We start from the raw sequence: 23,538 nt of genomic DNA on the forward strand, positions 1-23,538 counted from the left end.
GTATTAAATTATATTAAGTAAAATGACATCTCTGAAGGCTCTGAGGATCATCAGGCGTCCATCCTGACTGTGTTTGCATTTCACTTTGCTCTAGATCTTAAACAGAGCTGTGAGATTCCTGCAAAGTAGGAGAAAGTCACGGGGTTCACATCTCATTTCCAGCAAACACTACATTCCCTCGCTCTCATTATGAGCAAGGGACAAATAAAGCTGTTCTATTTAAAGAGCACAGCCATCATTTCAGTTCTGATCGCTCCTGACTGTCCCAAAGTGGGATGAGTATGTACAAAATATACTGTTTCCAAACAGATCAAGTGATGTCTGTCTATGAAAACAAACACAAACTATAAAGAAACACACACACACACACACATTGATGTGACATATTGATGCTATTTAAGTGACAGATTTCCTTAAATAAAAATGCACCATGACAACACAAGAACACGCAGCCAGAGAAATGAGTTGCAAAGCTAAAATAGGAACAGCCCCCGTCCTGAACCGAGACAGTTTTGTTAAATTAAAATCAGATAATAATGTAGCATACAGTGTGAGAACCACACAAGCACTTCTACTGATTATTTTATGCCTAATGAGGTAGGTGTGCGGTGATTTAGCCATGCAGTTAGCACAAGGCTAATGAATGTATATAGGCTTCCATTATTTGTTAGTTACATTAGCCTCACAGCGTGCTGAATGACTGCTTTGTACAGTACGTTAGAAACAGTGCTAATTAGATTTTTTACCAAACCATTAAAAAGTAAGTATATGAGACATTCATTGAAAATAGCTGATTAACTGAATTCAAATGTCTACTTATTTACCACAGGAATAAAACTCTTACTATGGTTTTGACTACTATATACTTTTCTTTTAAAGTCCTTTAAATTCTAGACATAATGAGGTGTCTGTGCCACATAATTACCTGTCTAAATTTGGATCTAAAGATGATACATTTTAAGGCAATTTACATGTTTAAAAAGAAGCAAGTATAAAAGCAGTCTAGCTAAGTTTACATTCCTTGTTGAATCATCCACCTCAATGAAGGTGAAGGGAGCAGGTTACTGAGTCTAATGCCTTGTCCACACTACAGAATTATAAAAAATCCAAACCAATGTTGAAAATGTGAGCCACCCCACCACATAATGACAGATTTTTCTGTGCATGATCATTGTTAGTTCTCAAAAGCACCCACACTACAAAATCCACCCTGAACAAATGAACAAATACAACGGTTGGCAGTGAAATCACATTGGATAGAACACTGGATAGAACATGTTTCATAAGCCTCTTTCACATGAACTCCAGAGAAACTCCAGAGCTTTGGGTCTGGAGACGTCCCAGAGCGGTTGTCCACACATGCAACGCAGAGTGGAAGATTGCCTGCATCTGGTAGACTCTCAAGGATATGAAACATGTGTTTTAGGCATCACATAAAGTTCAGGTAATGTCCAAGATGAATATTGCAGGTGGGTGCATTCATACATACAACACCTCAGGGTAAAGTCCGGAACAGTTCTGGATTACTGTGCATTTGTAACAGGGGCAATATTTGCAATTCACAATCGAGCACTATGAGACAATCAGAGGAGTAAAGATTGGATTATGGGTCCAAAATATGAGGGGGGTTTGGGGTATGAAGTCCCTCAGAACTGCTCTGTGGAGCACTGGAACTGCATCCTCTAGACCAGTGGTTCTCAAACACTTCCGTGCCCCAGCGGTACCATATCGCCCAAAAAAAAGAGTAAAAAAATACACATGCAAGTTTACAATTTTCTAATTCATTTTGTAACACCAACTCTCTCAATCAGTAGCTTAACATTATAACACCAGATACATGTTGCATGTTTGCTGAGTCACCCCATACTCAAAATATTAGATAGCTATAAGCTGATTCCTACGTAGATAAGGCAGTGAAATACTGCATTTATAAGGTTAGAGAGTGAGACTGTTTCCCAAACAACACACTATGGAACATTAGATACTACACCACAGAAACACTGCTAAGGGTGGAAGCTATATATGTATTTTCATACTATTCAGTGCAGCAGTGTGCGGTTTGGGACACAGCCAGTAACTAATGTTAACTTGCTGCATGTTTAGAGCTCTTTCTCACAACCTGAACACAGCTAATATTAACATTCACCAACTCCCAGATCCTCCTCTGTTTCCCTAACAGTTATATACAAGCCGCTTTCATAACTGTAATTAGCCGTCATTGTTATCTGTTGTGCTCTTGTTACTGATCTCAAGCTCAGAGCTGGTAAACACTAACTTTATAAACCAGACTCTGACGGTGAATAGGAGGCCAGTGAAGCTGATGATTAGAGCAGCTTTATATTTTAACAGGCGCCTTAAGGAAGGCTGAAAGAAGACCCACGGTGTCTGACTCGCAGCCAAAACACGTCAATCTCAGTGGCGCATTTTCAAAATAAAGGCTTTTGGAAAAAAAGCATATTTTGGTTCCAGGCAAGCTACATTTTTCTGGGGTCCCATTCAATTCTCTCTTATTATGTTTAATTAATGAATCCATTGTGAGTGGGTGCTTTTTATAGTAAGCTTTATTGGCAAAGCAGAAAAACATTAATAAAGACAGGCATAAAAATGCTTATTTCTTCCGATTCCTTGTGCCCCACCAGCAATACCTACCTTCCTTGCGCCCCACACATGGAGAAACACTGCTCTAGACTGATGAAACACCGCCCAGCTATAGGATGGGTGTGTTAGTGAAGTTTATCCTCACAGCAATACTGGGCATTTTAGAGTTACCCTGTCTTGGTGTGTCAGGGTTTACACCACACACTCACCTTGTCATTACAAGAACAAAAGGGACTGTAAAATTAGATGATGGTCCTAGGTGATCATTCTCAGAGTAAGGCAGGAACCGTAAAGCTGTGTGAGGACCCTGAATCACAGCAGAAGACATCTCTGGACCACACAGGCCATCTCAGTAGGAGCTGCCCAGCTGCGGTTAAATCTGAGTGACACACATTCCTCTCTGAGGGCGGCGCTGAGAGACCCAGAGCTGTGGGCCGCTGAGTGATGGAGCAGGGGCCGGCCCATCTGTGCTCAGATCAGATTAGATGCCACGTCACCTGTCCTCTCTCACTCTCTCCATTCATCACCTCCCCCTCCCACTGCCAGCCTGGCAGAGTGCCAGGCCCCCGGATCCACAGCTCAGTCTTCTCCAGCAAGCAGCCACAGGCTCCCATCAGGCCTCCTTCACGGGCCAAACCAAAGCCCCCCAGTACATGATGGGCATGAAGGGAGGCTTATTATTGTCCTCCCTACTGTTAACACCAGGCTAAACTGTTGTTATTACCACAGCGAACATACCTCAGCGTGGAGCAGCCATTCAGCATCCATAATCCCACAGAGAGGACGATGTGTTTGGGATACAAACACAGCCACGGTCGGCTTAAATCAAAGCCGTTTTCAGAATAAGTGTCTGAAACTGCTGGTAATTAGACTAGATAAAGAAATACTTCCAAAGATGTAAACTAATCAGAAACTAAACAGAAAATGAATAAATAAAGAAAGAAAGAAAGAAAACCTACAGATTAATTGGCCATTTTGGTTTTTCCTCTTTTTCTTTTAAGCCATTTCAGTCTTTTTACAATTCAATGTGTGCAATGCCTAAATAAAAGGTTACAGACCCAGCTTGCACCCCAGAGATATCAGAATCACATGAAGTGACTTGTACAGATCTTTAAAACCATAAAAACTAGCATCTAATCAGAATCATTGAACATAGTATATGGCTGAGAACAGCAAATCCATTTCACTATCAGTCTACACCCCTGTTCTTTCAGGATTCGTTGTACGTGGGAAGCTGGAGTAATGCCATTTTACCATTTTACTGGACATCAGTAATATTTAGATTGATTCACACTGGATAGAAATCTCAGCGTAAATAACAAAAGTGGGAGTGGCTACTCTATTTACGGATAATACTGGAAATTGCGTGTGCAAGTTTGAACAACTCGTCTGATTTGTGCTGAATATTACTTCATTAAATATCTCCTGTCCTGCTGGCATTCCTGAAAAAACCCATGAAAAACTCCTTTACCACATGACGGAATATTCACACACATGTAACTTCATGCAGGATTAATATGGAGTTATTTTTAATACTGTATGTAAATATCTCTTCAATCCTGAAACAGGAACACAGACTATGGGAAAAATGACTGAAAATGTCTATTTGGACAGGACTAAAATCACTGAGGGCTAAGGCCAACACTTACTACATTGTTACATTACAGAAATAAGCAAGAATGACTCACGCTATACATGGTGGGACCCCCTCCCCCTGAGGAGAGCAAGGCTCGGACTCCTCCAGATGGGGGCAGTCGGCCCCTCCGCCCACGTTAAACTGCTGAATGCGTCGTGTTCGCGTCCGCTGACCTTTGGGACCGTTCAGGTCGTAGCAGTCTTTTGAGCAGGCTGACCAATCCGACCACTCGGTCACCTCACAGTCCTTGGTGATGACACAGGCTTGGTATGTGACTGGAAGTGTTTGCTGCTTGCACAAGCTGCAAAAGAACAAAAGAAAATAAATGTGTTTGTTACCAGTGTGTTAGATATCAGGCACATCCAGCAAGCCAAAAAAAGAGTCCAACATTTTGATTTTAAAAAATGACATTAGGTCTGACATACAGCACTTGACACTGAATAAAGAAACACTGGGACTGAGCAGTACATGAATATGCTTTCTGCAATTAAACTTTTTTTTTTTTCGTCAGCAAATCAGCAAAAGTGACCTAAGCGACAGACAGCTTTTGGAGAATGGTGACTGTACAGTGCTCAGAAGATGAACTTTCCAGAGCTCAATTCCACCTGGCGATAGTCAATTACTGAGGGCTTTGCTGCTGTTCTTCCTCTCCTAAAAGAACCCTCACACATTCTTTACATTCCCATATAACAAGGATTTCTCTTTCTAGTTTTCTAAGGACACTTATATTATCTCCTCAAAAGTCAGAATCAAAAAGAACATCGTAATGGAATGATAATCTGCTGTCCTGCCCAAACATATGATTATGGTTTTAAGCAGAATTTTCAGACAGATAAGAATCTTAATGCTGCTTACACTCTGACCCAAATTCTCAGCAGGATTTTATTTTTCCTCGAGCATATTTTCCCAGTTATATTTGTTTAAATAAATAAATAAAAATTTGATTGCAATTCAGTTTAGACACGTATCAAACCACGACTTCTGAGACTTAATTAAAAGGCATCAAATCCATTTTCTGAGGCAGGGTGAAATGATTAAGACTGTGTTCATCTCCGCAGATCCTGAGAGATTCACAGGTGGTAGACTTTCACGTCCTGCTGTGCCTTAATTACCAAGCTAAAGTCCGGGTGCTGGTTGGTTCACTACAACAGCCGAGCCATAAAAGGCTTTTAAAGCATCGGGAATCAACAGTCTATAGCCTGATGCATTTAGAGTATAAAAAAAGAGAACACTGCAACAAGTATACAATTACATTAAAGTAATCAGCAATAAGAGGCAGAGGATTACTTTGCCTCATGGCAAACACTCTTTAACTGATGTACAGTCATGGCTTTTAGTCCCCTAGTGCTTTTATGTTCTTTCCTGCTGTTACAACACAGGAAACTACTTCTTGTCTCTGCTTAGTACTCCATTAGGGTTTTTTTTATTCAGGTGTTTATCGGGAGATATCACATTTAAACATATCGGCCCTAACTAAAGTATCGTGTATCTTCGTTCAAGAACAGATGAAATAGAAGAGTGAAAGTAGAGTTAAAGATGCTTCCTACAAGTCACATAAAACCAGCTGTCACTGCAACTTCTGAACTGCTGCTCAGTCAACACAATTGGAAAGCTCCACAGACTTTGAGGAGAACACAAAGTGCCAATTGTGTAGAAAAGCAACAGATGCTTATGAACAAAACTCTCTTAGACAGAGGAGACCATTGATTTTTAATATTGATTTTTTTAAATGCCTTTTGCTGAAGAGTAAATAGTAGTCAATAGTCAAACATTTCTAGAATCTGAATCAGAAATAAGTTTTCTTCGTTGGCTTACTGGGTTCACTACTTGTGTTACGAGGAGCACTGCAACTTGGTAGGAGCTCTGAGTATAGTCTCAGCTCCTGTATACTGAGAGGGACCAATTGAAGTGGTCCAGACGCTGGATAAGAAATCCCAATGGTTGCCTTCTGTTGTAAATACATCAGGCACCACCAACTGGATTGAGGCCCCAAAGTAGGCCCTAGACCAATATGAGGGATTATATCTGCTGGCTGGGACCATGAGGAATATCTGAAGGAAGAGGTTAGGGACAAGGACACTTGGAGCCTTATTTATATAAAGGGTGCGTACACACATATTGGGTCTGAAATGCGCATGTACAACATCTCACACAGAAACTATGGTTTATAAATAATACTTAGCGTAAACAGAAGCATATATTTAAGCAAGGGTTGACCGTTTTCTACCCAGAAAACATTGCAGGGAGAGCGTAGATATGTGACTTGTGGTAAAACAGGATATATATATATATATATATATATATATATATATATATATATATATATATATATATATATATATATATATATATATATATATATATATATATATATATACATATACATACACACACAGGGATTGGACAATGAAAGTGAAACACCTGGTTTTAGACCACAATAATTTATTAGTATGTTGTAGAGCCTCCTTTTGCAGCCAATACAGCGTCAGTTCGTCTTGGGAATGACACATACAAGTCCTGCACAGTGGTCAGAGGGATTCTAAGCCATTCTTCTTGTAGGATAGTGGCCAGGTCTCTACGTGATGCTGGTGGAGGAAAACGTTTCCTGACTCGCTTCTCCAAAACACCCCAAAGTGGCTCACTAATATTTAGATCTGGTGACTGTGCAGGCCATGGGAGATGTTCAACTTCACTTTCATGTTCATCAAACCAATCTTTCACCAGTCTCGCTGTGTATATTGGTGCATTGTCGTCCTGATACACTGCACCGCCTTCAGGACACAAAGTTTGAACCATTGGATACACATGGTTTTACTGGTGCAATGTGCAATTAATGAAGATTGGCCACCAGGCTGCTCCTGCTAGCCATGAAACCTCCCACACTACAATGACAGGTGTTTCAGTTTCATTGTCTAAACCCCTGAATGTCTACCTCGTATTCCAGCACATTTATTTGTTTTTGTCTTTCTATCCTCCATTGTCTCCACTATCCCACTCAAAATTGAAGGGGGGAGCCCATATTTAAATATTCATGAGGTGAATTCACAATGTATGGGTAAGTGTGTGCGTTATGGAGGTAGAACATGAGGCTGGTTTACTTGTGCTCATTTTGAAGAAGACTGATTTATAAAGAGGAAACATTGTTCAGGTGTCACTCCACAATCTACACAAAGTTCGATGCATAAGGCCTGTGAGGTTCTTCGTTTTGCTCACTGCTGATACAGCAAATTGAAGCATTTTCTAAATCTGGATTAAGTTGAAAAAAATGATGATTAGATGATGTTGTTGTTCATATAATCAGAATTGATTTCAAGGTTGTATAGGGACTTAAATCTGAAAAAATAAAATGTAAAAAATACATAATGTCACTATAAAAGCTCTTAGTCTCAGTCACCATACTTTCACTGGTGGTCGTAAATAGAATGATCACACACGTTCTCAAACACAGACACACTTGATCCTGTGCACGAGTCACATTAATGCGGTCATCAGTGTCAGCTAAGCCTCTCTGGGGGCTTCTGCCATCTGTGATGTCACAGAGTAGCTCGAATGTACTGGTTATGACACCACTCGCCTCTGTGAAGCATAAATCTGAATCATAGTTCACCAAAGCTCAGAAGAAAAGAGAGCTTTTCAAACATGTCATGTAGTATATAGTTCTACAGCCAACAGGAAGAGAAAAAAAACACAAAGGTCACATACTAGCCACCCCTTCAACGAGACAGAGAACATGAGAACACTGGACATATAAGCACCATATAACAAATGTGATGGCAGTTCATGTAGCTGGAAAAAAGAACTACATCATAAATGCCAGGAAACACTTAAATTCATCTAATTACAAAGAACAATAACAGACTATGGTTTAAACAAATGTATTTTATATCATATGACCAAAAAATTGCATTCAGTACTTCAGAGAATTAGAGCTGTCTGGGAGGCCTGGTAGGTTCAATGATGATCTGGTTTATAATAATAATAATGACAGTCCTGGCTTCATCCGATGTCAACAAATAGTCTGAGTGACCAAAATTGGTTTAACAGCAATTGCAGTTGAGCAAATTAGATTTCCTTTCTGTTGATCTTACCAGTGTTCCCTTGGGAGCCTCCTTTCAAAGCTTCCAGATTTTCAGCATCTGCCATGAAGCAGACTGATTATCACTCTTAACCTACTGATGAAGCACACTTAAAAATGCAATCAGGGACCAACAGAAAAGAATTCTCCAACTGCTCAAAAGGCAGAGTGAACAATCCCCGTAGCAGAATTTAATGGTGTTTTCGTGTTTTAAACATTTTAACATTAAACACACTGTTTTTTTTTTACTAGTAAGCATAACACTAGGTTTCATTTGATCATATACACACTCAAAGATTCCAATTAGAAACACTGGCGATACGTTTCACAGCTGAGAATAAAAATATGAGCAAAAGCATTATTTCAAACATTAATTTCAGTTTCAGTAACTAGTTTATCACTTTAACAGATGCTTCAAAAAGTAAGGTTTTCTAATTTTTTGATGTATATTTCATATAATAATGGGTTGTGACTCTACAATTTTTAAGTGTGATTGGCTTCAACTTCATGGGTTGTCAATGTCATGAAAAACAGGAACATTATAAAGTATCATTGGTACCTGTTGATAAACATCATGAACAGGTCTGAAAAACCCTAACCATAATTGTATTAAAAGGGAAAAAGCAGACGTAAAAGCTTTCTTACCTACTCTACCTTTCACTAGAAAGCCAAAGCACTTTACATTCCCTGAAACATCAGGGATTCACCTCACCCACCACCATTTTACAGCATCCACCTTAAAGATGTAACAGCAGCTGATCTATGCCAGTACTCTCACCACACATTTGCTGTTAGGTAGATAGGCAAAGCACAGAAAACACCCTGCACAGCATCTCGATCCATCACAGGGCACCACACAAACACCAGTGAACGCTGGAGAAAACAGAAAGCAACCTGAGGCAAGAACTTCCATAGCATTTGGAACATTTGCTGACAACACAGATACGTAATGACAGGCCATGATATTGCTAAAAAAAACTCTGAAAAACTGTAGAAATGTTGGGTGGCTGTGCCATACATGTCCATTTCTCTTGAACTACTGCACAAATCCATTGCTTGTATAAATCAGTTCTGTGCCTCCAGTTTCAGTTTACAGTGTATTTTTCTCATCGACAATTTGAGTCAACATCTTGGCAAGTACAGTAAGCAATAAAACATTACAGTGGAGATGCTTTCCACAGCAACTGTACTCCAGGGGCAATTGGCAAAGGATAAAACAACATGCTGTAAAAGAGTTCAGACAGTAGTACAAATCTCCACTCCAGGCCTGATTTTTCACCATGGACAAGAGGTTGCTCTACTTTCTAGGATTTCAGGAGTGAAGAGCATGCATAAATATTGCAGGTCAGAGAAAATGAACTGGTATGATTAATATTAACATCCATAAGACCATACCAGTTACATCTGAACTTTGGACGAACGTTTCAGCTGCACCTCGCCTCTGCCAAATCCAAAGGGCAAACAGAATAAGTAATGAAATGAGTGCACACAGCAGCTTTAGTATGTTATTTTTTTTACCTTAAGCCTAGCACTGTATATACACTAATCAGCCATAGCATAAAAAAACATGCTAAACATTGTGTAGCTCTGACGGGTAGAAGCGTGGACTCCACAAGACCTCTCTCCTGTGGTATCTGGTAGGGCTGTGCCATATCACTTTGTTTCCAATAATATCTAAATAATTTTTAAAGTGATATTAAAAAATCAGTATCATGATATTAGGGATATTCAGACTTGTTTACATAATTACACTCTTAAAAATAACAGTTCTATTAAAGGTTCTTTGAGCAATGCCATAGAAGAACCACTTTTTTTGTTCCATAAAAGAACATTTTTTATTAAGAAATGCATGTGTGAAGAACCTTTTATAGGTTTAAAAATCTATAACTCTGTCCTAAGGTTCTTTCCGAATCTAAACACATCAGCAAAAACAGTTCTTTATGGAACCGAAAGTGTTTTTTCTATGGCATCGCTCAAACAATCTTTTGTAGCGCATTTATTCTTAAGAGTGTACATAAAGCCACTGCCATTAAGGAATATTGGTGCCATTGGGAGGAGTGTTAAAAATAACAAAGAACTCAAAAGCAAAGCTTTGTAAAGTGCATTATTCTTCTAATGGAGCTCCAACTCTCTAAAAGCATTGACCCTATCATCAGGAGACTGTGGGTGTGATCCCTGGTGATGCCCTAGTTATTCAGTGCAAGGAATCCAATAGAGTACAGCTGGCCTTCCTCTCCGAGAGGTTAGGATAACCCTCCTTCACCCCATCACTCAGCACAGTAATCGCCAATGTGAGTCTGTTTACTAGCATAACAAAACTGGCAGTTAGCATTCTCCTCCAAGTGATTTAAGCTCCAGGAACATTGTGGCAAGAGCAGTTTGAAAAAGAAAATTGGGCACCAAAAGTCATTGTGAATAACCACGAATGCTTTAAATTTAACCAGAACAGAATATCCATTCTGATGAAGCGATTTCAGGTAAACACTGACAAAAGAGCAAACGAATAGAACGAATAATTCAGTGCGAGAATAACTGACATAACCCAAGGGCTGTAGGTTTACATTTTTTGATGAGAGTATTTAAGTTAGGAAGCTAAATAAATCAGTAGCACAACATTTTTGCAGCAGAGGAGAAATTAGAAAACACAATTAATTATTCATAAATGGCCGAGGGACATCACTAGGTTTCCATGTTGAATGAGTTACAGCAATGTAAGCTGCATCTTCAGATGAGATAATGAGCTAAACTAATGCTAAGCCCTACAGTGATGGATGTCATCTCCTATAGGAGATATTTTATAAGATCAATCCATTTACAAAACCTTCTTCAAAAGAATCAGCCACTGAGATATATTTCGGAAACTAAAATAGTTTTTATGCTATAGTTTTACTCTTAAAACTGTAGCTGAAGCTCTGAAGCACTGTAAAACGATGGGTTAAGACATGAATAGTGCATTTAATAGTAGAAAGAAAAACACGATGTACACTAACCTGAGTTCCTCTGCGCTCCCACTCCGGTGCACACACATCACCTCCCTTGTTTGGTAGCCCACCTGCAGATCCCAAAACTTTGCTCCCTGCCGGTTCTGCCGATTCCTAGTCCTCTTTTTCTGGATGAGCTCTCGAGTCTCTGGATCCTTCACCCTGCCTCTGTCCCTCATCCTCTCCTTCACTCGTTCACGCTTAGCTTCCTTATTCTGTTTGTTCTTACGGCGCTTGGCCTGTCGCTCCTGTCTTGTGAGGCGGTCCGGTCTGTCTGGGCGGTTTGGTCTGTCTGGGCGTTTTGGCCTTTGTGGACGATTCGGTCGGTCAGGGCGATTTGCTCTCTCCGGGAGTTTTGATTTATCTGGACGCTCCGGTCTATCTGGACGATCAGGTCTTCCTGGACGATTCCGTCTACCTGGACGACTTGGTTTGTCCGGAGAAGTCGATGTGTCAGGCTCAACTTGCCGAGCCTGGCGTGAAGGAGGCGTTGTGCAAGGGCCCCAAATTCCCACCCTGAGGCTGTACATGCTCTCTTGACCTGGGCAGGGACCTGGCTGGCAGGTGCGGAACTCGGTCAAGTTAGGGCAGGCTGAGCCCCCGAACAGCGGCGGTGCCAAGATGGACCGCACACGGTTCTGCAGACCCATGCCGCAAGTCTTCGAGCAAGCAGTCCACGGAGAAAACTCGGACACTACGCAGTCCCGTGGGCAGGGGATGAGGCAGGCCTGCTCCAGCCGTGGCTTGGGCTCAAAGTACTCACAGATGGCATCGTCAGCAGGCGCTCCGTCGGCCATCTGGACACAGCCTACCTCTCGGGTCTGGAGACCCTCCTCACCCCTCGTGCACACAGCCGGCCGCGGGATCCCAGGGTTCCGAAGTGAGACGGGCACACATTGGTTCCACGCGCCCAGCTGCCAGTCGTACAGCTCCTTGTGCCAGTCGCAGACACGGAAGCAGCTCTGCTGGTTGTCGGGCCGCTCTAAATGCGGGCAGTTGTTGGGGAGAGTGGTCCAGCCCTCAGAGTGGGCACACCATACCGCTCGGCTCTGACTGCCCCCTGGACCACATTCACTGCCCATACATCTGCCCCAGGGTCCTGTGAGTGAAAACAGAAACATAGTTTTAATTAGCATTAAGTGCGCAGCTTAATTCTGTATTTTTGCTCATAGGCTCCCCCTACATTTGAAAAGCGTATTTCATGTTTACTACACTGCCCTAAAATCAAGCGGGAGGGGAAGGGATGGGGGTGGGTTTCTTTCCTTCTGCCAAACGTTACATAAGGTTGAGCTGCAGGGCTGAACCAGGAGTAGCAACAAGAGAGGAACTATTCTCAGTATTGCAGGTCTGTGAAGCATCACAATCATTTTGAAACTGTAATTTTAGGATTAAAATACTACCTAGTGGTGATTTAATTATAAATGTATCTTCAGATATACAGCCTTCGAATAGACACACAACCGTCCTAAATCACACATTGATTCAATAACAAGACGGCACTCCCTCCTCTGCTTAGCTTGTTTAATTAGCACTATTGGTTTAACATGCACTTAAGACATTAAACCCAGAGGAACCAAGCACATGAAATGCCATCGAACCAAATGATCACTTCCTGAATCAATATCCTTGTATCCTCAGGAATGATATAAAACACTCAGAGAAGAGAGTACACCAGGAATGAATAATTAGATGCAGGCAGTGATGGATTGGGGTGCTGCATAAGCAGAAGAAACTGAGAATGTGCCGTGTGCTCTAGGGAAGAGGGTGAGCGTACATTGAAAAAAAGGCCTCTTTCCTCACTCTCTCATTTCACTTTCCCTCATACGGCCACAAGAGGAACCAGAAGGTCAAAACTTGCTCCAAGAGGAGATTGGTGAATCTGCGTTATGCCTTATGAATGCACCCAGTAGCTTTTATAAGCGCAGCTTGAAATCTTGCTTTGAAAGCATGGTCAGTGCTCTAAATCAAAAACAAGAATGTGTACAGTGTGCCCTGACAATTCTGACTTTTTACAGCAAGTATCGGCAATGTCTTTTCAGCCATTTCAGTTGAGCTCAGCTCCCTTTGATGTTTGTTTGCTTGATTCGAATGCTTAAGCGCTGGATGTGAAGTACAGTATTTTCCTAAAAAGCTACTCAGCATTCTTGGACATGTCCTCCTAGACACAGCTCTGTGAGACTGTGGCACAGCTACGGGAGCACTGAGTTAGCAAAGTGCCCAGGCTGGAGAGTGATTTAGCCAAGGCAGGGAGGATAGGAGCCGTTTGAAGCCCTGCTTTATGGCCCTACTCGATAAAGACGAGGCAGGGCAATGAAAATGTCAACAGAAGAAGCAGCAGGCAAAATTAGCCTACAGCCGAAGCTGCAGCGGCCCGGTCGATAGAGATCAATACCAAGCACAAGAAACTGGTCCGGATGCAAGAGACACAGCCTGAGCATTCACACCGAGGCCTGCACAGGTTTCACAGTGAGACACAGAGGGGGGAAAACAAGGGAATGTAAATCACACTGCGAAAAACAGATTGCTATGTCAGCTAAGATAGCCTGACCTTTTTCACAACAAAAGCGTCGGTGCCTTTAGTGATCTCCCCACCACACACACACACACACATATATATATATCAGGAAAAGCAGACATAAGCTGCTAAAATAATCTCATGTCCGGTAATTTCCATCTCATCCCTTAAACACTTTGTCACATGGTTAGCTAAAGTAAACACGGGCTTCTCCTGAGAAATTAAGATTGATTTGATTCTTAAGGGCAGAAAGCAGACCGATGAGAGCCAGGGAGAGAGATAAAAGACAGCGAGAGAGAAACGAGGACCTCACTCATCTTTCCTGTGAGTAAACACTCCTGGTGTGGTGAGGTTTATCATCTTAACCAGTGCTCCATCATGGGAGCGGTATGATGCGTTTAGAGCAGTAACACATTAGCTTTCCCCTGGGAGGGCTGCAGCCTCTTCTCTAAAGAGCTCTAGGCCCGCCGCAGGTGTTCAGGGGTAATTTACGAGCGTGTCACCGGGTGACGTGGTTATCCACAGGCCACAGGACACCAGGGAAGAGTGCACTATAATAGCATGCAGAATTGGGCGGCTCACCCACAATCTTCTGCCAAGAAAGCAAAGAGAATGGGTAAAAGATGAGGGATCTGGGGTTGACTGATAATTGCCTATATGTTAAAATATGTGCAAAAATAGAACAAAAACAGATGCATAAATGTTTGGAAATAGGAAACATGTTCATTAGAAAGAAAATGGGATCTACTGTGGTTTACTGTGGGCTTTCTATGGCTTTAATACAGTACTGAGGAACTGAACAGAGCTCAGAGTCATGTAGCCACTGCCTGTGGGAGGAATGCTTGGGCGTGGCACGTGTGATTGCTGTTCGATGGGCGTTATGTTACTTTGCTAATGTTCTTTAACATTTATCTTTCATCTAATTTTTAATCTTTAATCTATATTGCCCGTTTCCAATTAAAAGCCCTCTGAAGATGTTTTTATTGGAATTTATGGCATTATATAACATTCTGAAGCAGCAGTTGCAGCAACTTTGTAGCATTTGCTGAGTAGTGTCGCAGTCACACAGCTCCAGGGTCCTGGAGGTTGTGGGTTCGAGTCCCGCTCCGTGTGACTGTCTGTGAGGAGTGTGGTGTGTTCTCCCTGTGTCTGTGTGGGTTTCCTCCGGGTGACTGTCTGTGAGGAGTGTGGTGTGTTCTCCCTGTGTCTGCATGGGTTTCCTCCGGGTGACTGTCTGTGAGGAGTGTGGTGTGTTCTCCCTGTGTCTGCGTGGGTTTCCTCCGGGTGACTGTCTGTGAGGAGTGTGGTGTGTTCTCCCTGTGTCTGCGTGGGTTTCCTCCGGGTGACTGTCTGTAAGGAGTGTGGTGTGTTCTCCCTGTGTCTGTGTGGGTTTCCTTTGGGTGACTGTGAGGAGTGTGGTGTGTTCTCCCTGTGTCTGTGTGGGTTTCCTCCGGGTGCTCCGGTTTCCTCCCAGGGTCCAAAAAACACACGTTGGTAGGTGGATTGGCGACTCAAAAATGTCCACAGGTGTGAGTGAATGTGTGTGTCGCCTTGTGAAGGACTGGCGCCCCCTCCAGGGTGTATTCCTGCATTGCGACCAATGATTCCGGGTAGGCTCTGGATCCACCGCGACCCTGAACTGGATAAGCGCTTACAGATAATGAATGAATGAATGATTTTATAACCAGCTTTGATGCGGGTTTTCTCATATGGTCATAAAGCTAACTACAAAATGATTACACAGCCTCTAGGTCCATCCAGACTTCCACCACTTACTGCCTGACATTCACAAACCTATCAGTCTTTGACACACACATACAACCTGCTTACGCATGCACTGCAGAATCCCACGGTGAATTAACACCCACAGCGTTCATTTCCAAACATATGTCAGAAAATCCACCAGCAAGCCACACACACACACACACACACACACACACACTTGCAAAGGTGCAAAACACTCAAATGGCTGTCTATAGTATTTTACATAAACCCCAGCACTGATAACTAACCCATCACGCTGTATAATTCATTAGTCACAGGCCAACCCCTTTGGATCATTTTTGTGAATGCAATACCACAGTTACAAATTTGATCCCGTTTCCCTCATATTAGCCATAAATCTGTTACAATTCCTGTACTGTTTATTTGCCCTCTTCTCAGCTTGGACACTTCAAAGCCTCAAATAAATCAATAGAGGCAGGGGGGTTATCATTTGAGGGTGGTAAGATGTATTTAGGGGGGGGGGGGCAAGGATCTTATTTAGAGTTCAAATGATTCAGCCTGCTTAATAGCTATCAGAATCCCAGGCTCCTGCTGCTGACCACCACATGGAGGTGGACAAGCAAGCCAGAGGACGGAGCATTGGAGAGGTGGGAGAGACAGGGGAGATGAAGATTTCCCGTGGCTTATTGTTACTGTTGCTTGCCAGGAAAAAAAATAAAATGAGATCTCTGCAAAATCATTTCCAAAGCAGTAATGAGATTTCTCCTCTGCATCCTCTCTTCTCCTTCCTTGCACCCTCCTGCTGTGCCAAGCTGAAGCTGGCATTTACTGGGGAAAATGGAAAGCAGTGTGAAGCTCGCTCCCCGCCAGCTCCGCTGGATGCAGAGGCTGTGAGCCGGAGGAGGCGTGGTGGACACTTGCTCCCTGTTCAGACGCCCCACACACCCACATGATGAATGCCCAACTGTGAAAAGGCCAGGGATTCACTGCTGACCATTGTTAAGGTTGGTATGATTTGGAAGTCAACATAGCTGTTACGTTAAAGAGGCTACCTGCTTATAACATTTATTTTTCAACATTCTACTGAACTTGTACTAGGAAGGTGCAACTAAATCGATAAAGGTATTTGGTTTACAAATTAATTTTTAATTCGTATATGTATAATGTATAATTGTACCTCAAAATTCATACATTCTTAAACTTTTCGCTGTCTGGAACCGCTTATCCAGTCCAAGGTTACGGTTGGTCCGGAGCCTAACCGGAATGTCTGGGTGCAAGGTAAGAACACACCTCAGAGGAGGCACCAATCCTTCACATGGCGACACACACTCACACCTATGGACACTTGAGTCGCCAATCCACCTACCAACGTGTTTTTAGACCGTGGGAGTAAACCGGAGCACCTGGAGGAAACACACACAGACACAGGGAGAACACACCACACTCCTCACAGACAGTCACCCGGAGGAAACCCACACAGACACAGGGAGAACACACCACACTCCTCATAGACAGTCACCCGGAGGAAACCCACGCAGACACAGGGAGAACACACTACACTCCTCACAGACAGTCACCCAGAGGAAACCCACGCAGACACAGGGAGAACACACCACACTCCTCACAGACAGTCACCTGGAGGAAACCCACACAGACACAGGGAGAACACACCACACCCCTCACAGACAGTCACCCGGAGGAAACCCACGCAGACACAGGGAGAACACACCACACTCCTCACCGACAGTCACCCGGAGGAAACCCACGCAGACACAGGGAGAACACACCACACTCCTCACAGACAGTCACCCGGAGGAAACCCACGCAGACACAGGGAGAACACACCACACTCCTCACAGACAGTCACCTGGAGGAAACCCACACAGACACAGGGAGAACACACCACACTCCTCACAGACAGTCACCCGGAGGAAACCCACGCAGACACAGGAAGAACACACCACACTCCTCACAGACAGTCACCCAGAGGAAACCAACGCAGACACAGGGAGAACACACCACAGTCCTCACAGACAGTCACCCAGAGGAAACCAACGCAGACACAGGGAGAACACACCACACTCCTCACAGACAGTCACCTGGAGGAAACCCACGCAGACACAGGGAGAACACACCACACTCCTCACAGACAGTCACCCAGAGGAAACCCACGCAGACACAGGAAGAACAAAACAAACTCCTCACAGACAGTCACCCAGAGCGAGACTCAAACCTACAACCTCCAGCTCCCTGGAGCTGTGTGACAGTGACATTACCTGCTGCGCCACCGTGTGGCCTAAAATGAAATTACCTTTTTAAATTATCTAAACCAAACCTCACCTGTACTTTGATACTATTTCATCCACAAGAACAGAACAAAACAACGCACATGCTTTTGCAGGGCTTGATCCTTGATGGGACTTGTAACAAATGCACAACAGTCACCATAAAATGACAAAAAAAGTGAGTGGCTTGAATTCTGAATTACAATTAAATGTTAAACAAAATAAAAACTTATTTGTACACCTAATAAAAGACCACTGTTATATGTGGCTGCCTCATTAAAGAAGCTGTCTAGGCTGATATGTACAGAAGGAACTGTTAAGTTTGTACTGAAGTCCTTAGCGGATGCAGGATATAAGCATCTCAGCTGAACCTTTAGATGTCTGGACGTGCGGAGGCTGCAAGGGTACATTTAGCTCCTAATACACAGGACAAAGTTATAAGAACTCAAGTAGATTTTGTTTACAACTTTTAATGGTAAGAAACTAGCCTCCCACCAGCAGGATCTCACAAATGCACAGATGTTGCAGTCACAAACTGAATTGCCTCTATTTCACTGATGACAGCAAGAGCATGCAGAGTACATTCTGTACTGTGGAGCTGCAGAACAATAAGCAATCTGGAAACGTCCACAGCTTCAGCTAGACTTTATATACAGTGCTGCTTTGAGTCAGTAACACTGTGTAGTTTTCAAACAGTATCAAGTCATCCCTCATTGTAGTGAGTCTTGTTTAGACTGCAAACAGAGGGAGAGTAGAATTTTAGCTGTCTCCAGGCGGATAAGCCCACCTGAAAGGAAATGAAGGAAATGCCACCCAGACTTAGAGCATGAAGTTCACAGGACTTTCACACCACCCACATGAAAAGACTTGAAATTGGTTACAGTCCCAAATAAAAGCAACCCATGCACCCCAACATGGCCAAACACTAATGCCCCTAATCAACTCACACAGTTCTGTCACAGTGCTCTATAGAGAATGGATGCATTTCTGCGTCAGCAGACTCTCCACAGTCAGCCACAGACTGATAAAATAGCAGTTACAACAACCTGCTTTCTATGTACGCTTTATTTCATATTCTCTTTTGATTCTCATGAGCAGTAGATAGGCCCAAGAACGTAAGGGACCCTGGGGACTCAATCCCAACTGGTAGACCATTTGCTCTGCACCATTTCTTTGACCAAGCCGCTGCCGAGACAACAGAGAATGAAGCTTTTCACGGAGAAGGCCATGGTTTTTTCCAGCTCCACCAAGATGTAACATTGCTGTCCCCATCTCAAATCACCCATGTCTCCATCTCAAAATCCAACCTTTCACGAACCAGCTCAACCCGTGTTCCAGGCTTCCATTTCTCAAGAGAATGTGCACCACGCAATGAGGTCAATGCTCAGTTCTTTCTGCTTCACATGAGGTGACCTGCGTGGGACTCCATCTTCTTCTCTCTGATCTTCAGCCACAGAGATCAAACAGCTAAAGGCTAATGACAGAGCTGTGAGAGCCTTTTGTCTGGAGCTCAGTATAGGTATCCAGGGTATAAGCTTTAGCACAGAACAAGGAAAGGGTCTCTCCTGCTGAGATCTAAAAAAGGCCATTCTCATGCATTTCCCCATTTCTGATTCCTTTCCTTTCCTTTGAGCAGATTTATTAAAGCTTATCCAGAAGAACATCCACAAGGCTGTTGCAACAGGCAGACGGGCAACAGAGAAATACTACAAAGTCATAAGCAATAGATGCCATAAAGATTAAGTATGAAGTCTGAAATTCAAAAAATGAAGATTGTTTTTAATTGAACATGAGACCTTTCAATGGGCAAACTTAACAAAGGGGCCAAAATACATGAAGTTGAAGTAAAGAGTCAAAAGGAGAAGCAAGGAGGAATGGAGCTAAGGACTCTAACCACCACTGCATGCTTTCATAACAATCATTGAAAGACAATGCTTTTGAGAGAATGCCTTGTTACAATGGACTTGTTTTGTCTTACAATTGACAAAACATATTCCATTTCAACCTGTGCTTTAAAAGTAGAAAGTTCAAGGTTTTTGGAATGTGTTTATTATTTTTCAATCACTGTGCAATTTGGCTGTTTTTGCAAAATTGTAGTTTTTTTCCCACCTGACTTTAGGGGGTTACACATTTAACACTAAAATGTGTATACTTAAACCTAGAAGCACTGAGAAGTGGTCATTTGATTGCTGTGACTATGTACTCCAAGCGGTGTGTTGGTTTTGGCATAAGCAGTGAGCACAGTGCCATGTAAATGACCACTTCTCAACAATTCTAGTGTTTAAAGGCTCAGCTAAGCTCAGTGACCTTGTTTGTTTACTTTCATTGCAATTAAATTAAATTAAAAAACGCCAGTGTGTGGATTGAATGTTCTGAGCAGTGTGGATTGTAAAGCGTCCTTGGGTGTCTAGAAAGGCGCTATATAAGTGTAACGATAATAATTAAAGGTTTGTTGTTTATTTATATAAGGGAATAGTGCATGCTGTGCATTGCTGATACACTTAAAAATATGTCTTTGTTTTGTCATTTATATATTGCTTTGAATATCATGAGAAAACTGAATAATGAATTCAGAGCTGAGCACAGTGCATCATTATACGTCTAACTTTAACAAGCAAAAATCCTATAATCTGCAAGACAGAAGGTATCAATGGATTTTGATCAGTGCTGACATCTGATCAAGCTAATATTACCAGAGTGGCATATTTGCTGTCATTTAGAACCTCCCTAGTCACCCCTGTCATCAATTGTGATGTATTTTAAACTGGAAAGCCAACAATATGCACCTCCTTAAAAATAAAATAAATAAATAAATAAATAAAAAAGCTCCAACCTCACTTCAGTTTCTCATTAACTCAAATGTGATCTCTATTATCATTCTGTGAAGCTTCTCCAGCCTCGCAACAGCTGCCACAATAGCATTAGAGATTGGTGGGCACAGCATGGACCGATCAATTCCACCGACATAACAAAAGTTGAAGGACAAAGCCTCGCCATTTATCCTCATTTCAGGCAACAATTGTCCCACCTTCCTGAGACACAAAGACAAAAGAGAGAGGTCTGAGTGCACTGTATTGTCTAGAGAACGTGTACAACAGTGAACAGTATACCAGAAGCTCAAAATGACATTCATGCATCTTTTATAAGAGCAGGAGTTCCATCCCTCTTGCAGTGGTGGCATTACATGCCTCATTTAGAAATGTCGCACAACATCAAATAAAGCTTATGGTCCCCAGCACTTCCGCACCAATCGCTCGCTTGCAGGCATTTTCACAGAATCATCTTCTGCACTGCAGTGATGGATGAAATGTACTCAGTCCACTTCACATTGTTCATCCACAGAAGTAACAACAACAAATGTCACAATCTGAGTGATAGTCCAGTGCGTGAGGTTTAGTTTCATCACTGCACAGTTTAACCCTAAAGTAAACATTTCCAAACACAGCTTAATCTCCGTCTAGGAAACCAGTCCAAGGAGTCATTAAGCGTGATGCGTTCACTTCCCTTCCTTACGTTTTAGTAAATGCATAGAAAGAAATGTATAAAGCATGTAACTGTTAATAAAATCAGTCAAAGTGAAAGTAGCTGTTTGTTTGAACAGGTTAAAAATGTTTGGTTTGGGCAGAAGATCACATCAAATACCAAAGTCCTGAAAAAGAAAAAAGGAGCCGAAAACAATATTTCACACTTTAGCTGATCTTCAGATCCCTAAAGCTGCTGCACTTTCTCACACACACACAAACACACACCTACTCACATGCAGCACCCATGCCAGGGCACAGCAGAGTGTGCATCAGCGCGTGAGTCAGAGAGCCAACAAGAGCATGCTTCAACAAAGCCAATCCCCACCAGTACATCAGCACCTCCTCTCCCACATCAACAAACAGCCTGCGCTAGATTGCCAGCGTCTATAAATCATTGGTGAAGGGAAGTCGAGGGGGAAAACATAACAATAGTTCAAGAGGACGTACGTGTATGTGTGTGTGTGTGTGTGTGTGTGTGTGTGTGTATTAGTGCTGTGTGTAGTAGTCTGAGTGGTGGTTTTGGAAAAGCTTTTACACACTCAGTTCTGAGCAGTGGAAACATCTGCTTGAAGTGGGTAGATTTTGCATGGAAAATGCAGGGCATGATGGGATTCATATTATTTCCTGCTGTGAATCTCTCTGACACCTGTGCATGTGCGTGAGAGAGAGTGTGTATATGCATTTATGCAAGCCCATACAGCTATAGAAGTGTATCCCAAAAAGGAGTGACCACCTGCCTGGTCAGTTGAGTTCCAGCACAGCACGAAGATCCAGCCTCGGATAAATTGCCCTTCATCCTTAAACTTCAGTTTCTCTTTATGTGTAGGAACTGGCAGCAGAGTTTGCCTGATCTTAAGTGGTCCTCGGGGGCCCCCTAACAGTCCACATTCTACTTTTAATACATAAAGAAATGTGTAACTTGGAAGATTTTGACCACCTGGGAAGCCTTGAGAATCAGTAAGAGGTTCCCCCTGATCAGACACATACAGCACAGTTGTGGCCAACAACAGCTAAACAACATAAATCACCAACTTTTGAGAAAGCAGACACTCTTTTATTGGTGAGAACATTTGACATATGCAGTTATAAATTGTGACATGCACATGAGGTCCGCCCTTTGGAGGCGCCCGCCATTGACGTCCAACTTGAGTCCAGAGAAAGATACTCTCATCTCTTTGTTACCAGAACTGTTAGGTTTCTCCTCCAAAAGTGTTGAGCAGTCTGTATGCTCTGAACTGGTAGCAGATATGATGGTGCTTCAATCCTCAAAGCTGAGCAGCATGTTAATGAAGGGAGGCTGTGCTAGTAGCTGGAAATGGACACTACTAAATTATGGATAAAATAATGGAAAATATTAAACAATATCATCAAATTATCTACATTCCATTACTGAAAATACTATGCTACAAATAGCTCCCAAACAGGCACTAAATACAACTGAATTTCTCGGAATGGACTGGAATGGGATGCAATTCAGCAGTTTTCAAAGCTTGTTCAATCTCACAGCATTCAACAAGGGCATGGAGAGGTCAGTTCTGACTGCCCTAAAGCACAAAGAAAGAAACCGAAAACGCGAACCCTGAAAATACTCGTGTATTTTTTAAGTCTTAGTCACAAGGGCTTGCTCTGCCCAATATGTATGAGATGTACTTTGTGAAATTGTAAATGGTTTGAAAGGAGATTAAATACAACCACCCACCCACCCACACACAAGTAAAACTCACATAGACGAGCCAGAGTACAGTCATCTTCACACCGAGTTACGCAGACACATGCCCCACAGAAGAAAATTTTTTTTTCACTTGCTGTAACACAGAAGCTCACATTAAATCAGATGCATGTTACATCACCACACTCAGAGTCATCTGAAAAAACACACGCAGAAAGAGCACAAATGAACAGAGACAGAGAGGAATACGTTTCCTCAGCTTCTCTGGAGATCTGCACTTTTAAAGGAAATGCCTTTCCATGCCTTCAAACACAAACAGCAGAGTATGAGTGAGTGTGTGTAATGCTCCAACACTGTAAAAAAGAATGGAAATACTTATTGATTATTGTACCTTATTACTTTTCAGTTCTTAACAAATATCTTCTGTTTATTCAATAATATTTGATCAATACTTTTTTTCTTCTTCTCAAATTAATTGATTATTTTATTAATTGGTGGCGGCACGGTGGCGCAGCAGCTAGTGTCGCAGT

The 23,538-nt window shown here is 42.5% G+C and overlaps 1 protein-coding gene across 1 annotated transcript in view; it reads right to left on the minus strand.

The window, feature by feature from the left end:
- The window catches only part of thsd7aa (thrombospondin, type I, domain containing 7Aa), a 151,542-nt gene that overhangs the window by 78,931 nt on the left and 49,073 nt on the right, over positions 1-23,538 (minus strand). Inside the window, exons 2-3 of the mRNA XM_066675314.1 lie at positions 11,300-12,389; positions 4,287-4,535 (exon numbers count right to left, since the gene is read on the minus strand). Coding sequence (XP_066531411.1) covers positions 4,287-4,535; positions 11,300-12,389 — 1,339 coding nt within the window. The remainder of the gene's footprint in view (positions 1-4,286; positions 4,536-11,299; positions 12,390-23,538) is intronic.

The sequence above is a fragment of the Hoplias malabaricus genome, chromosome 6 (genome assembly GCF_029633855.1).
Source record: "Hoplias malabaricus isolate fHopMal1 chromosome 6, fHopMal1.hap1, whole genome shotgun sequence".
NCBI classification, from domain to species: domain Eukaryota; kingdom Metazoa; phylum Chordata; class Actinopteri; order Characiformes; family Erythrinidae; genus Hoplias; species Hoplias malabaricus.